We start from the raw sequence: 25,216 nt of genomic DNA on the forward strand, positions 1-25,216 counted from the left end.
ATGCAGCTCCAAAGGGCGTATTTCAGCGGAACAAATAAAGTGGAGGACGAGCAAGACAAGAAAGATAGGCCTGCATGTTCACCTGACATGTTGCGTATCCACGTACTTGGAATAAACTTGGTCGACGATTTGTTGCTCAGTATTCTCCCGCAACCAACAAATGTGCTCGGACAAAATCTACATAGAGAGAGGTTTACCATGAACATATCAGTACATTCATTGCGGCAAGTTTAAAGGCTATGAGTATAGTGCGTGGGGCTTAATATTATACTAAGCCGTTAAAACAAGACTGCCCCCAAGGTAACTGTATCTTCACGCACCAACTTTGTGGTTTACTGTGTTCATCGTATGTAAGCTGAACTCAACAGTCAACACTGCACTACTCACTCAATCACGTCTGTCGTTACGTCACTGGATTCTCGTTCTTGCGGAACGTAAACCGCGCCAATGGAGAGAACAGTCGCGCACTTTTATAAAGTTACGTTTACGTGGCCGCTTGACGACTTGTGTATTACCTCGCTGGCTCATTTAACCGTCCAAATAGCTACAAGGCCTTGGTTTAAGCTGCAGCTGGGCTACCCTCTCCACAAGTCGCTGGAATCCTCGCCAGGCGAGGACTGACTGCATCTGAAGCGTGAATGTAACGTAACAGCTGAGCAATAAAAGGCCGAATTCCATGTATACCGATTAACTGCTGACATATAACAAAACTTCGGATAGCATGTAATACACTTCGTAAAGAATGTGAATTAAGCGTAAGCATTTCTCCACGCTTTCAACGGTTTTTCGGGCCCGCAAAACACTTAGCTACTTCACATAATTTTACAACACTTACGAGCAAGACCATTTGAGTAAGTCTATCGGGTCAGAGAAAGTGACGGTGCAATGACGTTGAAAACAAGACGTATCTTTGTTAAATATTTAACACACTAATTAGCATGAGCGTTGAAGACTTTCAATGATTTAGCGTGCCTCGTTGTATCATTTGTGCTAAAGTAACAATTGCAAAATGCCTTAGCAAGAGTGGCTACAGGACAAATGTAAGGATTTAGAAGCGTATTTCACTAGGGGGGTGACAGATACCGCCTACAGGAAAATTAAAGAGGCTTCTGGGAAAAAGAGAAGCAGTTGTATGAATATCAAGAGCTGAAGTGAAAACCAGTCCTCAGCAGAGAAGGGAAAGCTGAGAGATGGATGCGGTATGTATGGATTGTCTACAAGGGAGAAAAATATGAAGGCAATATTATAGATCTGGAAGAGTACCTGGATGAAGATGAGAGGGGAGATATGATATTATCAGAAGAATTTGATAGAAAAGTAAAACACCTAAGTTGAAACAAGACCCTGCGAGTAGAACACATTCCGTCAGAAGTACTGATAGCCTTTGGAAAGCCAGCCGTCGCGAAACAACTCCAACTGATGTGCGATAAGTATGAGACAAGCGAAAGACCCCAGACTTCAAGAAGAATGTAGCAGTTCCAATGCCTAAGAAAGCAGTCGCTGGCAGGTGTGAAAATTACCGAACTATCAGTTTAAAAAGTCATGGTTGCAAAATACTGACATGATTTCTTTACAGAAGAACGAAGAAACTGGTAGAAGCAGACCTCGGGGAACATCGGTTTGAATTCCGAAGAAATGTAGAAACATGCGAGGCAATACTAACCCTACGGCTTATCTTATAAGATAGGTTAAGGAAAGGCAAACCTACATTTATAACATTTGTAGGCTTAGAGAAAAATTTTGACAATGTTGACTGGAACACTCTTTTTAAAATTCTAAAGATAGCAGGGGAAAAATAGAGGGAGCGAAAGGTTATATACAAGTACAGAAGTCCGACGGCAGTTATAACAGTCGAAGGGCATAAAAGGCAGGCAATGGTTGAAAAGGGAGTGAGACAGGCATGTAGCTTATCCCCGATGTTATTTAACATGTACATTGAAATAGAGCAAAGGAAACCAAACTGGAGCAGAAATTAAGTTTAGGGAGAAGAAATAAAAACTCTGAGGTTTGCCGATGACATTGTAATTCTATCAAAGAAGGCAAAGGACTTGGAAGAGCAGTTGAAGGGAATGGACAGGGCCTTGAAAGGAGGATATGAGATGAACATCAGCAGAAGCAAAATAAGGGTAGTGGAATTTAGTCGAATTAAATCAGTTGATGCTAAGGGAATCAGATTAGGAAACGATACACTTAAAGTAGTAGACTAATTCTGCTATTTGGGCAGCAAAATAACTGATGATGACCGATGTAGAGGGGATATAGAATGTACACTAGCAATGCCAAGAAAAGCATTTCTGAAGAAGATAAATTTGTTATCATTGAATATAGATTTAAGTCTTAAGAAGTCTTTTCTGAAGGTATTGGCATGGAGTGTAGCCATGTATGGAAGTGATACATGCACAATATACAGTTAAGATAAAAAGAGAATAGAAACTTTTGAAATATGGTGTTACAGAAGAATGCTGAAGATTACATGGATCGATCACGTAACTAAAGATGAAGTACTGAATATAATTTGGGAGACAAGAAATTTGTGGCACAATTTGACCAAAGGAGGGCATCGGTTGACAGGATAGATTCTAAGACATCAAGGGATCACCAGTTTAGTATTGGAGGGAAGTGTGGGGCGTAAAAGTCATAGAGGGAGAGCAAGAGATGAATACAGTAAGCAGATTCAGAAAGATGTAGGTTGCAGTAGTTAATCGGAGATGGAGAGGCTCGCACAGGACACATTAGCATGGAGATCTGCATCAAACCAGTCTTTGGACTGAAAACTACAACAACAACAGGTAGGCTATAGTTCCATCGGTTTTACATACAGTGGATGTTTGATTCAGCCAACGACAAATCGTTGAGTCTGGGTAAGTTCGTATGATGAACAAACCATAAGAGAGTTCATTTGACGCACATGTAGCGAGGTTGATATTGTATTTTTACAAACAATATAATTTTCGATATTACTTCTGTTTTATGTCGCTGTCCTTAGGTATTTTTTCAACACTATCAAGTCTCCCGACGTAACACTAATACCTTCAACAACTATCGTAGCCTTCCTCTGTGTATGCGTGCTGTATTTCATTTATATTCTTTTCATATTCGACCAATCATTAGTTCAATTTCTCGGCAATCTGATCCATCAAAGTCGATTTCGTGTTACGTACCATATAACTATGTATCCGCCCTATCCTTAATTTAGTAATGTTTTTCGATTTCCACCTTACTCGCTAATTCTTGTTCGGCTGTACGGTTTTTTCTTTTCTTTCCTTCACTTGGACTTGGATGTTACTGCCGTTTATCCGTTGTACCGTTATCGGTAAAGTTTTATGAATAATCAACAATTTATACACAGTTTAAAGACATAGTTTTAGAAAATGTTGTTAATCGAGTATTTGGAAGCAGTCACCCATTTGCATCCGAAATCTTCAACAACTCAAATAAGATTTTAGTTCACGAACCGACTAATCGGAAAGATGTTGGATGCTAGGGAAACAAAATGCACAAAATGAAATATCTGTGTAAAGATAACGGAGCGTTTTGTCCACCTCGAAGATGATTATGTTGATGATAATGATGATGATGATGATGATGATGATGATGATGAATAGTTTGGCCTTTATTATTGCATCCCAGCGTTGAAACTGTTGTATATATAATTCACAGTAATCACTTCTTCACTTGCCTTCATCCATTTGCTCAACACTTACTTTACTTGGAGCACAGAAAGGCCAGTGTTTGACATCCCTCCGATTTTGAGGTCATATGAACTGGAGCACAGTTCGTGTAGGACGTGGGTGGGAGGTAAATCAGTCGTGACTTTGATGAAGAAAATATTCCAACAATTGTTTGAAGTGACACAGAGAAACAACGGGAAACTTAAATCACAATAGTCACATGTGATTGAAACCCCAGTATACCAGAAAACAAATTTTTGTACCACACGTTGCCCCTCACTTACTTCATTGGGAGTGGAAAGAGTTAACTTCGATCACTGACAACACATCACTAACGATGTTATATCTCATTTGATAAAGTATATAAAATACACGAAATAATTGTCTCAGGATAGAAAGAGATCAAGCTAGTCCAATAAGACGGTCAACTTAAATAAAATATTTCTTGCTGTGAGGCTCTAGAAATATCATCAGATGGTTTCCAACGTGTGCCTGTTTATCATTTTAATAGAATGACAATGACTCCATGTGGAAGCCTCCAGGAGGTTGCTAGTTTTCTTAGCGAAATGAAATGCTTAGTTGTGGAGCAATGATGTCTATTATGTCGCACAAAAGTGACAACTCTCTCAAATTCTACTGGAGCTTATGGATCATTTAGATCTGATTAGTAATGATTTTTAAAATATGATAAATATTCGCATGCAAAGCCATCAGATTGCTCTAGCATATTCGGATATTCCGATACTACTGGTGTAAGTCTCGACTCAGCTGTTTAGATTTGACAGCTTCATTTACAAATAAATATTGTTGTGGGAAAATAATAACCTTTCATTACTAGTTTAATGCGAATTAAAATGTATGTATCATCTATGCAGTATACATGAATTACAAGAGCAGCAGCAAAACTTACAAACCACGCTTTTGTATAATGAAAAAATCAAATAACGGCATCGTTAACCATATTACATACGTACCCCACTACCTTAGAAAAGTGGTACGAGTGCTGATTGAACTCGAGTTGGTTCATGCATACATGAGAAGGAAGAGTTTGTAATGATGCGCTGTAACAAAATAAATAACATAAAACTTACCTTGAGGCCTACATTTGGTTTGCAGTGCGAAATTTTGGCCTTACTTCTGTAATGCCACTTCCTCGGACGAGAAATGAAAATCAAAAATTAGCTCCAAAATTCCCAAAGATTTCCCCAAAACAAGTTCCAAATTCCATGAAAAATAAACAAGCAAACAAATTTCCAGTTAACACTATTATTTGGATATTAACCAGTAATTGTATCAGGAATCTAATACTTAGTAATTTATTAACATACGAAAGAAAGATAGGATTCCAGTAAAATCAAATTAAAAATTAAAAATTATAGTAAATCGCAAAATCATTATAATTAAAAATCGCAAAGTAGAACCAACGTTCCCAAATAACACTCCGTGTGAGTACTCTTTGAGATTCGTGAGTAATGGCTAAGGATAATTCAATCCATTGTCACTACGTTACGAGAGTTAGCCAAAGCTCGTATATGTAGGCGCAATTCGATTTTTTTTTTTTTTCAGAATTGATTATTGCTAACTACTATGACTTCAAATATTACGTTATTTAGAATTCAGATAGAGGTCTTGCATATATTAGACAGAAGTGACTTTTAATTAGATAACCTGAAGTTAACACTATTTAGGAAGTGAACACAGATAGACAATTTCATTCGTAATAACTAATGGACTATGGAACTTGGCGATAGTTACGAAGCATATAATTTAATATTCCCCCCAACACCTGGGAAAGCTTCTTCCTCACGGCTCTGTTAGGAAGTGACTAATATTGTGTAATAAACCAGCATATTGTGTCAATTCACGAATTTATCATTCAAGTTTTACAATATTATTTATAGAGATAACGTGCTGCGATATTATTTGACTGAAGCGCTCGGCGCTTATATAGAAACTTCTTGACGTTAGGAATTAATAACACTGTTACGACTGATTATAGATTTGAGATTACAACCAGTCTATAGGGAATTTGGTGTCGCTGGAACTAATTTGAACTTATCATTAATATTTAAATAGCAACCGATAAACCATCGATTATAAACGATTTAATTACGACAATTGGTGAAGTAAATATCTCATACAAGTCGCGAGTTCAGTTCATCAGTGTTCTGCTTGTAACGTCGATATCGATACATAAGAAATAACAATCTCATTGCTCTACCACTGAGTGTTAGCCAAGACCGAAGATCCGAAGGGACGTTACACTCCTTAAGTTGTATTTAATTTCATACTCTATATGGTTCTTAAAAACGTACCGAAATTTCTGTATTTCGCTTTGTATTCTAAATTACACTTTTGTATTAAATACCTCAAAATATAAAAGCAATAAATACCTTGCAACGCTAGCGGTGTTGATAATTTGGTTCTCACGTATCTATGTAGCAATACCATTTTAGGTATTGATATACTGTATCGAATCTGATATTGGAATTTCTGTTCCAGCAAGTACATTGCCTGATATAAAATGTCAAGCAACCAGAAGGGAAGCAGGAAATGACACGAAACTCACTAGGTTCTGGAAGTATGTGAAGTTATTTCAACGTTTGCAAAATCTAGTCAAATTTACAAAGAACTTGGTATGAGACTACTTAGCAGCACGACACTGCACCATTCTGGCCAGTACTCACGCACTGGTTCCGTTGAGAAGGGTGCGTAAGGCCGAGACTGTCGCCTGAGGAGATGCTGGTTGTCCACGATGTACCGTTGTGCCATCGAGTTCCTCCAGTCATTGCCACTCGTGACCTGAGGTCATGCCCGATAGCGCCTCACACTGTGAGCCCTGGAGCCTGGAGTGACACCGCTGCGCCTCTCCAACAGGAATGCCGGACTTTTGCCACGCCGGACATTTGCCACACTTGCCCCTTCTCCAGGTAGCGATCACTCAGGTAAGGGACGCCCTTCCCACTTCTGCCCGCCTTCACAACCTCTGTCTCCACATCTTACTCGACACCACCAGTACGTAAGGGACCTTCTTCTTCGACATCTTGCCTAAAAACAGAGATTCTTTTCCGAAATAGAAATATTTATAACTTTTGGGAAACGAATACAGTACCGATGATTAGTCAGTGTGTAATTAGTTCTGCCAAGTATAAATATAGATCTCTGTCTGTACGGTAGCTTCCTTTCACGCTTACTAATTGCGCTAGAAACAGTCCATCGCCGTGAGAGCAACAAGAAAGGAAAGATGTAAAGAGAATGCCAATGTACGCTAATCATATCTTTTTGATCACTGCATTTGTGCCTACTTTAATTACTACAACTGTATGCCCAAAAGACAGTAAGGAAAGAAGAAATGGGTATGTGAATGTTTGAAAAGAAGAACGACATACTCCATATTAATTTACTCTCTAAAATGCGATATCCCTTGCGGCGAAACATTAGTTAATAAAGTGTAGCGGGACAATGTTCATAACATGACTCAAATTACGTTAGATAAGATCATCTATGATTGACATGTCATCTCAAGTCGACATACAATTTTAAAATGTTAGAAATAAGGAAATGAAGTAATATAGAATGCTATGCTTGTAACGTACGTTGTTGTTCTACATTGTTTAGCTCTGGTATTTACAGGGTCACAGAGGAAGCATACTAGGTTTTGGAGGAAAAGCCGTAATTGCAATGATCTGCACTACAACAGAAACAGGAAGTACAACTTAAGGAAAAATAATGTAATATGTGTTCCAGGTCACAAGCGACAGTGAAGCAGATTGTTTCTGTGACTTAGTATGAGCAGAGGTTATATTCGACAACCGGAATAAATTAATAACTGTCTCCTTATACCGACTTCCGGTCTCAGATGAAACAGTTGCTGAACAGTTCAAAGAAAACTTGAGTCTTATCACAAATAGGTACCCCACTCACATAATTATAGTTGGCAGTGACTTCAATCTACCTTCCGTATGTTAACAAAAATTCATTTTCAGACCCTATTGTAGATAGAAAACAACTTCCGTAATTGTTATAAATGCTTTTTTAAAAATTATTTTGAACAATTAGTTGACGAGGCCATTCAAAATGTACATGGTTACGAAAACACACTTGACCTCTTAGCCACAAATAATCCTGAGCATCACGACGTATACAGGGACTAGTGAACACACAGTCGAGCGAGGCTCAGTTCCATAACAAAGAAATTCACCAAAACTAAACGCGAAATATATTTATTTATAAAAGCAACTAAAAATTCGGTTGACGTCTTTCTAAGAGACAGTCTCCAATCCTTCCAAACTAAGTAAAGACCATATGTGGCTTAAGCTCAAAGAAACAGTATCAACAGCACTCGAGAGATTCGTACCAAATAAATTAATAAGAGACGGAACTGATCCCCCATGGCACACAAAACACGACAGAAAACTGCTGCAGGAGCACCGAAAATGGCAAGTATAATTTAGACGAACGCAAAATCTCCATGATTGTCGAAGTTTTACTGAGTCTCGAAATTTGGTGCGGATTTCAATGCGAGATACATTTAATAGTTTCCACAACGAAACTCTCTCTAGAAATGTGCCGGAAAATCCAAAGAGATTCTGGTTCTATGTGAAGTAAACCAGCGGAAAGGCTCAGTAAGCGATGAGGAGGAGGAGGAGGAGGAGGAGGAGGAGGGGGAGACAAGGGACCCAACCCTTCGGAGCAGGTAAAGTCGTGGCAAATGTCCGGCGTGGCAAATGTCCGCAGACCCTCCAACACACTGGAAGCCCTAAGAAAACTCGCCACGTCACCACCTCACTCGCCGACGATTAGTCGCCCGGGGTAGTGCAGAGCACAGTGGGGCATCCTTAATCAGCAGTCCGTGCTTCCCGGTCACGACACCACTCAGCTGGCAGCCGTTTGTGTTGTGGTGTTATGGTGGCAGGCCTGGGCACATTAGTGTTCGATCAAGCTCGAGACATTCCAATACGTCGCACAACTCGATACAGTGTCGAGTGCTGCCCGAACAATCACGTGACTGTTCACTCACGTGACGCTGGCGATCGTAGGAAGCTGAGAAGTTGCCACAAAAACAAGCTACAGCTGTGCTTGAATTGTTTCGTGAAACAGGGTGAAAAAGGCAATGAATCCTACTATCGTATTAACTCCTGTTGTATTTGACCTAATTTAGGTAAGAATTCTCGTATAGAATTTGAGGATAGCGCATACAGTAGTGATTATTTTATGTAAGACTAGCTGTCAATGGTGAAAGTATTGTCGTTGAAAAATATTTCTTGACTCTGAATGTAATACAATGTTTCATTTGGTTATTAGAGGCAATAATAATTTACCAAGTGAGCTGTAAATCAGTACGTCAATACTCGTTCCAATATTAAAGTAACTTATAAAAATGCAAATATTTTTAATCAGTCTTAAGAGATGGCAACATTCAGATGAAATAAAGGAAAAAAATTAGCTGGGAATAGAATGTCTCACCAATAAAAAGTCATGTGAAATTGGATGTAATTGCGACCAACAGAATAACTAACCGTGGCTAACCTTCGTACAGATAGTAGTCTACTAAATAACTGGACGAGCTAAAGGTCAAGAATTAGATTGAATCGCGATTGTGTTCATTTATTTATTTATTAAAGGCTGTGTTTACACACAATCTCCATCTGTAAGACACTGCATTACATTTTTAACGTTTACTTTCATGATAAGATTCATAATACGAGGGTTATTCAATAATTAAAGAGAGACATTTGTCTGGAGGAAAAAGAGTTTATTTTTACAAAACAATACTTTTTCTACTTTTCAACATAGTCCCCTTGAACATTTACGCACTTGATCCAACGGGCTACAAGATTTTTTATTCGGACTGTAAAGAACTTTATTTGAACCAATTTCCCACAAACTTTTTCACGTTCTCCTTGTCTTCGAACCTCTTCCCACGTAATGCCTCCTTCAGTGCACCAAACAAATGGAAACCACTAGATGCTAAATCAGGACTGTAAGGGGGATGAGGCAGTACTTCCCAGCCCATTTTGTTGATGACTTCACGGGTTAGTTGAGCAATATGAGGATGTAACTTGTCTTGCTGGAGAATCACACCTCTCCTCTGAGATCCACGAAGTTAAAAGAAAATCCGAGCAGTACTGGTTATTCATTGTATCCTGCTCTTCGAGGTAATCACAAAAAACTGGACCTTCGGCATCCCAAAACACTGTCAACATGACTTTTCCTGCCGGTGCTTGGGTTTCAAATTTTTTTTTTGTTTTTTTTTTTTTTTGACAGGTGAGTTGATGTGCATCCACTCCATGATTCTGGCTCATAATAGTGAACCCAAGTTTCATCATAAGTTAAAATTTTGTATAGGAAGTACTCACTTTCTCTTTCGTAACTTTCCTTCATCTCTGTGCACACTCTCAACCTTGTTTCCTCTGTGTAGCCACGTCAACTATTTTGGGACCCATATTGCACATGTTTTGCGGTACTTCAGCTTGTTACAGATAATGTTATGAACTCTGCCAGTACTAACTTGAACCTTATCACCTATCATTTCCACTGCCACACGACAGTCAGCACGAATAATCTCATCAATTCGACTTTCAAATGAGGGAGTTGAACCTGCAACTGGTCGGCAAGAATGGTGTTCGTCAGTCACTGAGTCGCGACCATTTTTGAACTGCTCTACCCACTTGTAAAAATTTGCACGATTCATACAACCTTCACAATAAACTTCAAACATTCTACAGTATACAATCACTGGTTCTCGCTTCAGAGAGTAAAACGAATAACAGAACGTTGTTCAACTAATGTGAATGTTTCAAGCGGACTCGCCATCTTGAAATGTACTTTTGAGGTTATAAAGAAAACAATGTTGATACATCAGCTGATCAGGGTTTGTCCCAGTGATGCAAACTTAAAGCCATAAAAGTACCAAACTTCCCCTACCAACAGTTTTTTTCCCCCGGACCAGTTTGTCTCCCAAAATTTCTCGAACTGTGACGTCAACTGTTCGAACAGTCTACGGCAGCCCACGCACGGGACGGTATTTCCTCGGTCCGGCTGATGTTAGTCTACGACCGATGGTGCTGGATGACGCAGAATATTGCAAGGAGCCATTACTTGTTCTCAAATGGCAAGAACGCACGATGAACTCGGTCCACAATACGTCGATTGTCCCTTGTGGTAGTCAGAAGTGGTCGACTGGATCCTCGACGACGAGTGTTGCTGACCTCACGTTCGCATGTAGTCCAGCGTCGGCTCACTGTCACATACAGATGTCCCACAAATGTGCATATTGCTCGATTACATCATGCCCATAATGAGGCCTTTTTCAAACTCCGTCAGCTGCTGATAACGCTATCTCACGCGAGTGCACAGCATCTCCGTGACCACAGTAATCGCTCAACATCTGAAGCTGACCACGCCCTTTTTGTGTCCTCTATCAGGCCTAGTAACAACACTAAACACGAAAAATAGTATTTCGTTTTGGTGGTCGTTCTACCTGTCACAGAAAAAAATGCTACTCTTAATCTTTTACATACCTGCTCATTGTGTGTGCTTGCAAGGTGTTACACTGACATCCGACCACGTCTTCTGGATGCCTCACATTTTCGTCAGGCATTGTATTTGTGTAAGTGAATACTGACCGGCCGAAAACTAACCCTGTGGATGCCGCCCTTCCCCCAGCCCCGTAAAGCAGCATGAACCTCTCTGCATTTGTTTCGAACTTTAATTGAGAACAAAACGCTTTGATAATATTTTAATTGTATTCACTGAAAACATACGAATAAAAGTCACCACAGACTGTAGACGAGGCCATGGGAATACACAGCGAAGTGACAAAAGTTATTTGATATCTCCCAATATCGTGTCGGACCTCCTTTTGCATGGCGAATGGTTCAAATGGCTCTGAGCACTTTGGGACGTAACATCTGTGGTCATCAGTCCCCTAGCACTTAGAACTACTTAAACCTAACTAACCTAAGGACAGCACACAACACCCAGTCATCACGAGGCAGAGAAAATCCCTGACCCCGCCGGGAATCGAACCCGGGAACCCGGGCGTGGGAAGCGAGAACGCTACCGCACGACCACGAGCTGCGGACACTGACAATGTTGAGTGTTTATGGAAAAAGTTCAAGGCAATCGTAAAATGCGTTTTAGACAGGTACGTGCCGAGTAAAACTGTGAGGGACGGGAAAAACCCACCGTGGTACAACAACAAAGTTAGGAAACTACTGCGAAAGCAAAGAGAGCTCCACTCCAAGTTTAAACGCAGCCAAAACCTCTCAGACAAACAGAAGCTAAACGATGTCAAAGTTAGCGTAAGGAGGGCTATGCGTGAAGCGTTCAGTGAATTCGAAAGTAAAATTCTATGTACCGACTTGACAGAAAATCCTAGGAAGTTCTGGTCTTACGTTAAATCAGTAAGTGGCTCGAAACAGCATATCCAGACACTACGGGATGGTGATGGCATGGAAACAGAGGATGACACGCGTAAAGCTGAAATACTAAACACCTTTTTCCAAAGCTGTTTCACAGAGGAAGACCGCACTGCAGTTCCTTCTCTAAATCCTCGCACAAACGAAAAAATGGCTGACATCGAAATAAGTGTCCAAGGAATAGAAAAGCAACTGGAATCACTCAATAGAGGAAAGTCCACTGGACCTGACGGGATACCAATTCGATTCTACACAGAGTACGCGAAAGAACTTGTCCCCCTTCTAACAGCCGTGTACCGCAAGTCTCTAGAGGAACGGAGGGTTCCAAATGATTGGAAAAGAGCACAGATAGTCCCAGTCTTCAAGAAGGGTCGTCGAGCAGATGCGCAAAACTATAGACCTATATCTCTGACGTCGATCTGTTGTAGAATTTTAGAACATGTTTTTTGCTCGAGTATCATGTCGTTTTTGGAAACCCAGAATCTACTATGTAGGAATCAACATGGATTCCGGAAACAGCGATCGTGTGAGACCCAACTCGCTTTATTTGTTCATGAGACCCAGAAAATATTAGATACAGGCTCCCAGGTAGATGCTATTGTTCTTGTCTTCCGGAAGGCGTTCGATACAGTTCCGCACTGTCGCCTGATAAACAAAGTAAGAGCCTACGGAATATCAGACCAGCTGTGTGGCTGGATTGAAGAGTTTTTAGCAAACAGAACACAGCATGTTGTTATCAATGGAGAGACGTCTACAGACGTTAAAGTAACCTCTGGCGTGCCACAGGGGAGTGTTATGGGACCATTGCTTTTCACAATATATATAAATGACCTGGTAGATAGTGCCGGAAGTTCCATGCGGCTTTTCGCGGATGATGCTGTAGTATACAGAGAAGTTGCAGCATTAGAAAATTGTAGCGAAATGCAGGAAGATCTGCAGCGGATAGGCACTTGGTGCAGGGAGTGGCAACTGACCCTTAACATAGACAAATGTAATGTATTGCGAATACATAGAAAGAAGAATCCTTTATTGTATGATTATATGATAGCGGAACAAACACTGGTAGCAGTTACTTCAGTAAAATATCTGGGAGTATGCGTGCGGAACGATTTGAAGTGGAATGATCATATAAAATTAATTGTTGGTAAGGCGGGTACCAGGTTGAGATTCATTGGGAGAGTGCTTAGAAAATGTAGTCCATCAACAAAGGAGGTGGCTTACAAAACACTCGTTCGACCTATACTTGAGTATTGCTCATCAGTGTGGGATCCGTACCAGATCGGTTTGACAGAGGAGAAGATCCAAAGAAGAGCGGTGCGTTTCGTCACAGGGTTATTTGGTAACCGTGATAGCGTTACGGAGATGTTTAATAAACTCAAGTGGCAGACTCTGCAAGAGAGGCGCTCTGCATCGCGGTGTAGCTTGCTCGCCAGGTTTCGAGAGGGTGCGTTTCTGGATGAGGTATCGAATATAATGCTTCCCCCTACTTATACCTCCCGAGGAGATCACGAATGTAAAATTAGAGAGATTAGAGCGCGCACGGAGGCGTTCAGACAGTCGTTCTTCCCGCGAACCATACGCGACTGGAACAGGAAAGGGAGGTAATGACAGTGGCACGTAAAGTGCCCTCCGCCACACACCGTTGGGTGGCTTGCGGAGTATAAATGTAGATGTAGAATCAGTAAGTCGTTGAAAGTCCCCTGCAGAATTATTGAGCCATGCTGCCTCTATAGCCGTCCAAAATTGCTGAAGTGTTGCCCGTGAAGGATTTTGTGCACAAAACGATTCCTCGGTTATGTCCCATAAACTTTCGATGGGATTCATGTCGGGCAACCCAGATGGCCAAATCATTGGCTCGAATTATCCAGAATGTTCTTCAAACCAATCTTGAACTATTGTTTCCTGGTGACATGGCACATTGTCATCCTTAAAAATTCCAGCATTGTTTGCGAACACGACGTCCACGAATGGCTGCCGATGGTCCCCAAGTAACCGAACATAACCATTTCCAGGGGACTGATGACCTCCGAAGTTAAGTCCCATAGTGGTCAGAGGCATTTGAACCATAACCACTTCCAATCAATGATCAGTTCAGTTCGACCAGAGACCCAGTCCATTCCATGTAAACACAACTCATGTCTTTATGGAGCCACCATCAGTTTGCACAATGCCTTGCTGACAACTTGGGTCGATGGCTTCGCGAGGTCTGTGCTCCCACACGAACGCTACCATCGGATCTTACCAACTGAAATCGGGATTCATCTGACCAGGCCACTGTTTCCAGTGGCCGATATGGTCACGAGCCGAGGAGAGGCACTGCAGACAATGTAGTGCTTCCAGCAAAGGCTCTCAAGTCGGTCTTCTGCTGCCATAGCTTATTAACGCCGCTCTGTCCTAATGGATGCGTTCGTCGTACGTCCCACATTGATTTCTGCAGTTATTTCACGCAGTGTTGTTTGTCTGTCATCAGCGACAACTCTACGCAAGCGCCGCTTACTCGGTCGTTAAGTGAAGGCCGTCGGCCAGTGCGTTATCCGACGTGAGAGAGACAGTGCCTGAAATGTGGTATTCTCGGCACATTTTTCACACTGTGGATGTCGAAATAATGAATTCACTAACGACTTCCGAAATGGAATGTCCCATCCGTCTAGCTCCAACATCCATTCCGCGTTCAAAATCTCTTAATTCCGTACGACTATAATCACGTCGGGAACCTTCTGACATTAGTCATCTGAGCACAAACGGTAGCTCCACCAATGCAATGCCCTTTTATACCTTGTGTACGCGATACCACCGTCATCCGTATATGTGCATATTACTATCCCATGACTTTGTCACCTCAGTATACAGAGTGGTCCATTGATCGTGACCGGGCCAAATATCTCACGAAATAAGCATCAAACGAAAAAACTACAAAGAACGAAACTCGTCTAGCTTGAAGGGGGAAACCAGATGGCGCTCGCCGGCCGCGGTGGTCTAACGGTTCTAGGCGCTCAGTCCGGAACCGCGCGACTGCTACGGTCACAGGTTCGAATCCTGCCTCGGGCATGGATGTGTGTGATGTCCTTAGGTTAGTTAGGTTTAAGTAGTTCTAAGTTCTAGGGGACTGGTGACCACAGATGTTAAGTCCCATAGTGCTCAGAGCCATTTTTTTGATGGCGCTATGGTTGGCCCGCTAGATGGCGCTGCCATAGGCCAAACGGATATCAACTGCTTTTTTTTAAATAGGAACCCCCATTTTTTATTATATATTCATGTAGTACGTAAAGAAATATGAATGTTTTAGTTGGACCACTTTTTTCGCTTTGTGATAGATGACGCTGTAATAGTCATAAACATATGGCTCACAATTTTAGATGAACAATTGGTAACAGGTAGTTTTTTTAATTAAAATACAGAACGCAGATACGTTTGAACATTTTATTTCGGTTGTTCCAATGTGATACATGTACCTTTGTGAACTTATCATTTCTGAGAACGCATGCGTGATTACCTGTAAATACCACATTAATGCAATAAATGTTCAAAATGATGTCCGTCAACCTCAATGCATTTGGCAATACGTGTAACGACATTCCTCTCAACAGCGAGTAGTTCGCCTTCCGTAATGTTCGCACATGCATTGACAATGCGCTGACGCATGTTGTCGGGCGTTGTCGGTGGATCACGATAGCAAATATCCTTCAACTTTCCCCACAGAAAGAAATCCGAGGACGTCAGATACGGTGAATGTGCGGGCCATGGTATGGTGCTTCGACGACCAATCCACCCGTCATGAAATATGCTATTCAGTACCGCTTCAGTCACACGCGAGCTGTGTCGGACATCAATCATGTTTGAAGTATATCGCCATTCTGTCATGCAGTGAAATATCTTGTAGTAACATCGGTAGAACATTACGTAGGTTATCAGTATACATTGCACCATTTAGATTGTCATCGATAAAATGGGGGCCAATTATCCTTCCTCCCATAATGCCGCACCATACATTAACCCGCCAAGGTCGCTGATGTTCCACTTGTCGCAGCCATCGTGGATTTTCCGTTGCCCAGTAGTGCATATTATGCCGGTTTACGTTACCGCTGTTGGTGAATGACGCTTCGTCGCTAAATAGAACGCGTGCAAAAAATCTGTCATCGCCCCGTAATTTCTCTTGTGCCCAGTGGCAGAACCGTACACAACGTTCAAAGTCGTCGACATGCAATTCCTGGTGCATAAAATATGGAACGGATGCAATCGATATGGATGTAGCACTCTCAGCACCGACGTTTTCGAGATTCCCGATTCTCGCGCTATTTGTCTGCTACTGATGTGCGGATTAGCAGTGACAGCAGCTAAAACACCTACTTGGACATCATCATTTGTTGCAGGTCTTGGTTGACGTTTCACATGTGGCTGAACACTTCCTGTTTCCTTAAATAACGTAACTATCCGGCGAACGGTCCGGACACTTGGATGATGTCGTCCAGGATACAGAGCAGCATACATAGCACACGCCCGTTGGGCATTTTGGTCACAATAGCCATACATCAACACGATATCGACCTTTATAGCAATTGGTAAACCGTCCATTTTAACACGGGTAATGTATCACGAAGAAAATACCGTCCGCACTGGTGAAATGTTACGTTAAGTGATACCACGTACTTATACGTTTGTGACTATAACAGAGCCACCTATCACAAAGTGAAAAAAGTGGTCCAACTAAAACATTCATATTTCTTTACGTACTACACGAATATGTAATAAAAAATGGGGGTTCCTATTTTTAAAAAACGCAGCTGATATCCGTTTGACCTATGGCAGCGCCATCTAGTGGGCCAACCATAGCGCCATCTGGTTTCCCCCTTCAAGCTAGACGAGTTTCGTTCTTTGTAGTTTTTTCGTTTGACGCTTATTTCGTGAGATATTTGGCCCGGTCACGATCAATGGACCACCCTGTATAGTCCTATCGGTAATATTTCCATATCGCATATTTCTTAAGAGAATTAATATTATGAACCCAAGAACGAATTCTTGTGGGACTTCTCCAAAAAAAGATGGCATGTTCTTCTGCATTTGTTTTGGCTTGTAGCTGAGAACGAATTTAGTGGTGTGTCCTGCGAGCACACAGTGAGGAAATTTGTGGATGCGGCCGCATAGTCTAAGAGATACCGGTGACCTTTGGTAGCGGCCCGGGAGAACACGTGGTTCTTCTAGGAGCGTTCGTCGCGCCCCTGACCGGACGCTGTGCGAGGCCCCGGCCCGCCTTTGCGTAAGCGCTGCTCGATTTCCATGCCGCCACACACACACACACACACACACACACACACACACACACGGCTCGCTGAACGGAAGAGCGCGTGGAGCGGCACGCCTTTCACCGCCGCTAGAAGGGTGTCCCGGCGGCCGTTTTTTGCGGCGTGGGGTGGACAGCGCGCGCTATATAAAGCCTGCCGGCGCCGGTATGACCATCACAGCCTCCTCTGCTCTTGCACCGGCGACATCCACCGCACGCTCTCGCCATGAAGGCTCTGGTGAGTGCTCTGCTCTCCTACATCTACACTCATCTACATCTGCACTCATCTACATCTGCACCTACATCTACACTCACTTGTATCTACATTTACATTTGTACTCATCTACATCTATGCTCCATAAACCACTGAATATTTTCCAATCTATCATTGATTAACGTTTCTCTCAGTTCCACTTACGTATGAAAACTAATTTCCACACGTCTACGTCACTTGTTGTTTTTATCTAATGTTTTATCTACGAGATACATATGTAGATAGCAGAAGGATATTCGTAATTTCCATGGTACAAAGAGGTTCTTGGTATTTTCCACGCAGGTTTTCTCTATATACCAAGCGTCTCTCGTCGTGTACCTGTCAGTTTACATTTTACAGAATTTTTGTAAGAGTCTCCCTCGTGTCAAACATCCCTGTGACCATTCGTGCAGTCTTTCGTCGTTTGGCCAACCTAAAACAGACACCCAGAAATCCACTAAACATTGTACAAGCGTTTTATAAGCAATGTCTTTCGTGAACAAATTACAGTTTCCATATATTTCTACCACCAAATTGCATCATGTCATTCGGTGTTTATGCAGTAGAGTGTAACTGATTTTTCCTCTTAATATCTGCAAACTTTTTGGTTGACTTAATTTGTAAACTCTTAATCCCGTAGCTGAAGGCTATTTCACTACGTGTAATAGCACTGTGATTGAAATTCCTAGTCTCTGACGGTGAAAAATGAATCAATCAGATCGCAACAGCGAAGAAGATGTTTAAACTCCATTTTATATTGTTAGTAAAGGGCACTGTAGGATAATAGTGGTCTCTCAGATAATCTTTAGTATTGTGCACTATATACCCTATTCCGGTAATTTTTCATGCTCATATTCTTTCTGCTTGTTCGCCTACTTCAACAAAGTATAAATCTTCCCTTTAGATCCTATCAGTACTTAATGTTCTGCTCATCTTCTGAGCAACGTCTTACTCACAGCACAGTTTCAGTGAACTTTTGCGTGAGAGCCTATGCCTTTGCAGGTGACACTGAATTGCATACGAGCGGCGTTTTTGCAGTCTCTCGCAAGTGCAAGCACTCTTATTTACTTCTGGTTAGATCCACAGTGTAGTCCTGTCGAATTGCAAACAGAGTTTACTTTAAGATGCGATCATTTTAACGGCTTTAAATCATTAACAGCAACCAACGACATTTCCAATTAGAGTTCAGTGATACGTAACTCTGCAGAGTTACCGTGGCTCTAACTTCCGAGAGATACCGCCCTCTTGTCCAATTATTTCTGGACAGCCACGCAACCACTGACAACGACATACACTGAAGCACAAAAAACAGATCAGGCGACCTCACTGTGCACATTGCATTCAGTGTATCTGTACTCTTCGTAGTAAAGCTATTTTTAACTGCATAAAAACAGTTTCATGTTGATGCATGTCTTCTTATATGTACCATTCCTTTCGTCACAAATTCCAATCTTCCTGAACGTCTATAATGTAAAGTACAGATTTGTGTATCTTCTACAGGATTAATTTATTTAGTTAACCGATTTTCGGCTTACAATCCTGTCATCAGACTTTAATGTGTCTCAATGTTTGTAAAATTAATAACGTTACCGAAGTTTACTATCAGTGGTTCTAGTGATACACAAAAAACCTAGAAACTATCTGAAGACTGTGTTTTTCCGTCCGTTTCCATACTCATTGGACGTGTGATTTTAAAGCCGGCCGAAGTGGCCGTGCGGTTCTAGGCGCTGCAGTCTGGAACCGCGAGACCGTTACAGTCGAAGGTTCGAATCCTGCCTCGGGCATGGATGAGTGTGATGTCCTTAGGTTAGTTAGGTTTAAATAGTTCTAAGTTCTAGGGGACTAATGACCTCAGAAGTTGAGTCCCATTGTGCTCAGAGCCATTTGAACCATTTTTGTGATTTTAAATAGAGCCTCACTGTAGATAAAAATAAATTTCAGAGGTCATCACGCCGTATGTTCCATAGTAGACGAATTCATGCCTGAACTGTTTATTTATATGTGCATTTTAGTTGCAAGAACTATGAAGCAGGTCTGACCAAAGGAATTTACAAATTATGTTTACGTCAATGGCTTCATTAGAAACAGCGACTTTACATATATATCTACGCTCGGCACGCCTCACAACGGTAGAGCAAGCAAGAAAAGGGAGAACCACAACATACAGTATGTGATTTCTTTTGAGAATCTGTAGTTTTATGCATTTAGTTTTCGGATTAAAAATGCACACATATTTCCTAGCAAACGCCCGTCCCCTGTACATAACAGCGCTCCGCAATACCTACTGTAGTGCGCCTGCATAGTAGACATCCCGGCGTACGTGGCATACGCATTGTCTCGACGCTTGTTCCATAGTCTTCTTGGGCGCATATTACCGCCACCCAAAGACTAGGTCCAATGCACTCAGCTAGTTTTAAGTCAGAACTGTTCGTAAGCCCACAAACAACGATTTTCATGTATCAGTGGAGAACAGATCGAGAAATTAAGCTGTGATTACTTCCAGAGCTGCAGAAGCTTACAAAGAACTCTGTTCTCTCACCTTCTACTCTATACTGAACGCTAATATCAGTGTAAGTGTGCCTGTTGGGCATTTTACAGGTTTTGCCGGTCCTTAGTTGTCCTTGTTGTCCTTAATACTAAGGATTCACACTTTAACATTTTGCTTCTTACTCTGGTGATCGAGTAGCAAGTAAATAAATTGCTCTTCTAATGTGTGTCGTACTATTTTCTCCTCTTGTAGTTTGTCCGACATATTCTTTTATGTGCAGGAGCCTCGTAAATGTCATGTGACCACTAATACACTAAACTCCTGCCGACAATGAAACAATTGAAAGAATGTAATTGTGGAAAGGGAAGAAGATTCGAAATGCAACAGTCGGTTGTTTCTAATTACTAGTAAGAGTACTTTTCTTGCGGGAACAGACTAAGCTGATAAAGTGTGTAAGGGCAATACCTCAATACACGACTTACTCATTTACAAGAATCCAGTTTCTCTAAAACACATAACTGTAAAGGGCTGCTGTTCATATGGTTCTACTTGCAATGCGAATAGATCATCTTACAAGCAGACAGACACCAAAAATCTGCAGTTCGTTATACATTGCTAACAGCATTCTCGGTTTAATAACTGCAAGAGGATCTGTAGTCAGTTTACCCGACTTTCTTGGTGACTACTTCTGGAAGGAGCCATTAATTTGTAAATTTTTTGTGACAACCATAACAGCTTCACAGCCATGAGGCAGGGGGGTGGGGATGGAGGGGCAGCAGTGTACACTAGATACCCAAGCGCTCTCTTCTACTTCATTTGAGAGTGTTCTTTGTTCAATCTACTCTGTTTCAATTCTTCCTGGCGCACATGATACACGTCGCAACTTACACACCGATAAAACAGAAAGCAGATTAGAGTTTAGTGTCCCGTCGACGTAGATAACAATAGACACGCAGCACAAGCTCGGATGTGGTAGCATGGGAACGAAATCAACCTTGTTCGCTTCAAGGGACCATTCTGGAACTTTCCTAAAGCGATTTAGAAAAATCGTGGGAAACTAGACCGGATGGAGATTTGAACCACAGTCTGTCAGAATGCGAGTATAGTGTCTTACCACTCCAAGTCGCTCGTTCCCAATAGAACCACGCCTGAAGTTTCGCTATATTCTCTTTTCCGGATGTTCGTTCTCCTGGCAGATTTTGTTAGAAGCTCTTGAACGTACAGAACGCTTGCAGCAACATCAACATATCGAAACTGATTGGTAAGACACAATTCTAGTAGGTTCACAGATCCAACTTCTAGCTGTCGGTTCTTTTCTGTGTCTCCCAGTCGTCTCTCTGTCTCTCTGTCTCTCTCTCTCTCTCTCTCTCTCTGCTCCAGCTGGGTACGTTGGAATGTTGGCCTCGGCTCTTAAGTACTTGCAGAGGCAGTCCGCACTCTTCACGGCTGGGTCAGGTACGTTTGTAAACTTGGGCGTGTCATATTCTCTAGGATCGACTTTCACTTCCACAGTGCTCTCAGCTATCCCGCGTCTTAGTCATCTCTTCGGGAACGCACGCCAAAACCTGTTGTTCGAAATGGAAAGCGCTCACTCGGCGGAACCAGTTAATTCCTGCCTGCCGTCACTTCCCTCCACCGCACGCTCCACGACTGCCGCAGGACAAACGATAAATCAGCATACTCGTACCGCAATCGGAAACATCTGCAGTATCGGAACACAGAGATATAAATCAAGCTGCTTCACATCTTAACATCACATTCAGCAACTCATTTAAGATCTGTGTGTAAGTCTTACATTACTTTAAGAAGTGAATTCTAGCGGTGATAGGTGCTTCAATATTTGGTTTGCCCCACGTAAAATAAACAGAAACAGTTTTCACATCCTTTGTACATCAGCTGTACTGTCTTATAAGCCGCATTTTTGGTGGCGTCCTAAGTTTCTCCCTATATCCACCACCTGAGTCTCAATATTTGGACTGCGTTGCAATACTCCGTTACTTTACTGCAGAAAACGGTTTCCTGAGATTGGGGGGATATGTAGCATCTTGCTGTCAACTCTAACATTTCACATAGTAATGAGACTTAGCAGTTAGAACGAGTGAGCACCGACGGTCACCCAGATTTAGGTTTTCCGCGAGTCCCTTTAGCTCGTACTCCACCTCTAACGATCATTTCTTCAACAAGACATTCAACGCTAATCTTCGTTCTTGTTTGAATGTAATTTTCCCAACCTTACGATCACGCACGAAGATACTATTGATTACAATGATGATGTAGGATGTAGGGTGCCCAACAGCATGGTCTCCAGCGCTTCTACTTGATAGCAGCATACACATCGCGTGGTCCTCATAAGGGCAACTGCTACGACAATAGCCCAGCAACGCATACCAGCAGTTTTCTTCAGAATGTCGGACACTGTCGATACAAATATGTGGCTCGTCACTGATAAACTCAACCGATCAGTTACTTGTCGCGTACTAAAGTCCACCAATCTTTTGGCAAAACGTCCTCATGACAAAATAATCTTTGACACTTCGACGGTGAGTGATTAAATAATGGTGAGTTGAGTCTACCTAAAAGTACATGACAATGGTCTGCTAAAATTTTTCTTGCAAAGTAATTCAATAAAAATGGAGGGACTCTCAAAATTTTCATGCGAATGCTAGTGTATCCACTCACAATGGGGTTTTCGTAGTTGAAGAAAACTGTACTGATCCTGACTTGAGATGCTACTTAACGGAACGAGAATCAAAACTGCTTGTTATACGTGGATGGATGACTACTTAATGCCGACCCATACACTTAGAGCTCACTGAAATCCTCTCCCCAACACTGCAGTAAGATGCCCGACAATTCACAAAAAATTTCAATGCATGTTAACTGTTATCGTTGTCGACGAAGATATTGAATTTATTTGTGCCATCTGGACATCGGTAGAAAGCCTGAGTGCTGCTGATAACGTTCCGGCATTATCTGACGTCTTTTTTTTATTTATTTATTAGCTGGCATTGACTCTTGATATTCTGAGTAACGAGTATTCCATGAGACTCGAAATACCGTTTCGTTACTGCCTGAAACGCTTCGTCACTCACCTGTTTTCTTTCTCGCTTGCAGTTCGTGCCCGAGTCGGGCCGAGTCGATAGTTTTCGTATTCCTCCGCTTCGTTATCTCTCATCAGATTCTGAATTAGGGAAACGTTTCGTTACTCGCCTATCTTCTTTTTTGCGCGTTCGAGCCTACTCAGCAGTTTCCACATTCTTCCAGTTTCTTATTGTCATTGGGGCAGTTCGCCAGCGAGAGTATCGAATACATCTTGTCCCTCGCTATGATTTCTTGTATGTCTTCGTGTCTGACTTAAGGGAAGTCAGCGGTATTCGTAATCCTCCAATTCCTTCCACATGCAACAGTTTCTACTATACAAGAAATCGCTGGCTTTTCGATAGCCCACATAGCTTATTTCATAATTGTCTTACCTCTACCTTGGTGATGTGCACCCTACTTTTCTTCAGTGTTCTGATTGTAGTTCCTTCCTTCACAGACCACAGCCCTGTTGCTGACTGTGCTGGCAGCTTACTGCAGCGCTACTGAGGAGAAGACAGTGCAGAAGCGAGGCCTGCTGGGTGGCTACGGAGGCTACGGCGGAGGCTACGGTGGCTACGGAGGCTACGGTGGAGGCTACGGTGGCTACGGAGGCTACGGCCTGAGCCGCGGCTATGGCGGCTACGGAGGCTACGGTCTAGGCCACGGCATCGGCTACGGTGGCTACTCCCGCGGCATCAGCATCGGCTACGGTGGACTCGGAGGCGGCTACGGTGGCTACGGAGGCTACGGTGGTCTCGGCCACGGCATCGGCTACGGTGGCTACTCCCGAGGCATCAGCATCGGCTACGGTGGACTCGGAGGCGGCTACGGTGGCTACGGAGGCTACGGTGGTCTCGGCCACGGCATTGGCTACGGTCACCATGGCTGAGAGCCTCTTCTCGCTTCTTCACTGTCCCTTCTTCTCCATCTTCCACACACCATTGCACATATTCCAGCAACATTTACGAGACCCCTAATTTGAGCGAGTGCACATGTGTGCAGCGTTCAGTTGTAGCTTGCCCTACTAAGTCATCTAGGGACAGCATTTTTCTGGCTGTGTAACAAAACTCTTCTCCGTAAATCCAATTTTTTACATTAGTCTCCTGGTCTCTCTGTTCTGCAAAATAAGTTGAAATAAACCATATACTTTTCTAAATATATTGTGTGTTATTGTATCATCCTGAATATCTAGCCTACACTGTCCTGACTAGAGCCCCCATCTGCTAGCAGCCGTGGGCGGCGGTAGGCAGGGGTGAGTAAACAAATGACAGTGTGGCCTGTCAGGTAAACGAGCCACAGCTTGTGTGATGGTGCTGCCCTGGCCGAGCGCTCGCAGACAGGGGGGACTAAGTGGGTCACGGGAGCGTTAAACACTCGCAGTAGGGACGTCTGACGAGTTGGCCAGCCAGCGAGCTAACTGATGGGCAGCGAATTCTAGCCCTCCAGTATTTTATAAAAATAGGATATACTGAAAAGAGGTTCATGACGGGCTGTGACAAGCCAAGAAATACATAACTTTCTCCTGACTTCTGTAAAGTTTGTATTTGAGGAAGTAGCAAATCAACTGACAATTTTAAATAAAAGTTGTAGTTCTTTTCTCTCTTAAAAAGATTCATTTGTAGTTATACTGCTTGAAAATACTTACAGTGCAAATTTAACACAAAAATGTGTTACAAGCGACGATCAACATTAATGAAAGAAAGATCTGTAGCTCCGCTAATGTGTAAACATCACCCCAACAAGACTCTGACCGTATCAGTATTACTTCTATTCGTAGAATGTAGGCTTCCACTGAGTTTAAATTGGCGAGAAAGGTGCAAGAATATTTCAACATTGAAAACTACCTATGCCCTGCACTTGCCACAACAAGAATAAACAAAATACATTTACATGTCGTCAAGCGTACATAGGAACTACAAAAAGAAGTATACACACCTGGCTTCAAGAACACAAGAGTAATTGTCATCTGGGCAACACAGATTAATCGGCAGTAGTAGATGATGCACTGGAATCAGTGGACCA

General features: G+C 42.3%; 1 protein-coding gene across 1 annotated transcript; it reads left to right on the plus strand.

The window, feature by feature from the left end:
* Positions 1-17,505: 17,505 nt before the first annotated feature.
* On the plus strand, positions 17,506-24,350 carry LOC124804873 (acanthoscurrin-2-like). Its single transcript, XM_047265240.1, has 2 exons — positions 17,506-17,610; positions 23,652-24,350. The coding sequence occupies exons 1-2, from the start codon at positions 17,599-17,601 to the stop codon at positions 24,081-24,083; spliced, it is 444 nt and encodes a 147-aa protein (XP_047121196.1). The 5' UTR covers positions 17,506-17,598; the 3' UTR covers positions 24,084-24,350.
* Positions 24,351-25,216: the final 866 nt, after the last annotated feature.

Source organism: Schistocerca piceifrons, chromosome 1 (genome assembly GCF_021461385.2).
Source record: "Schistocerca piceifrons isolate TAMUIC-IGC-003096 chromosome 1, iqSchPice1.1, whole genome shotgun sequence".
Classification (NCBI taxonomy): Eukaryota; Metazoa; Arthropoda; class Insecta; order Orthoptera; family Acrididae; genus Schistocerca; species Schistocerca piceifrons.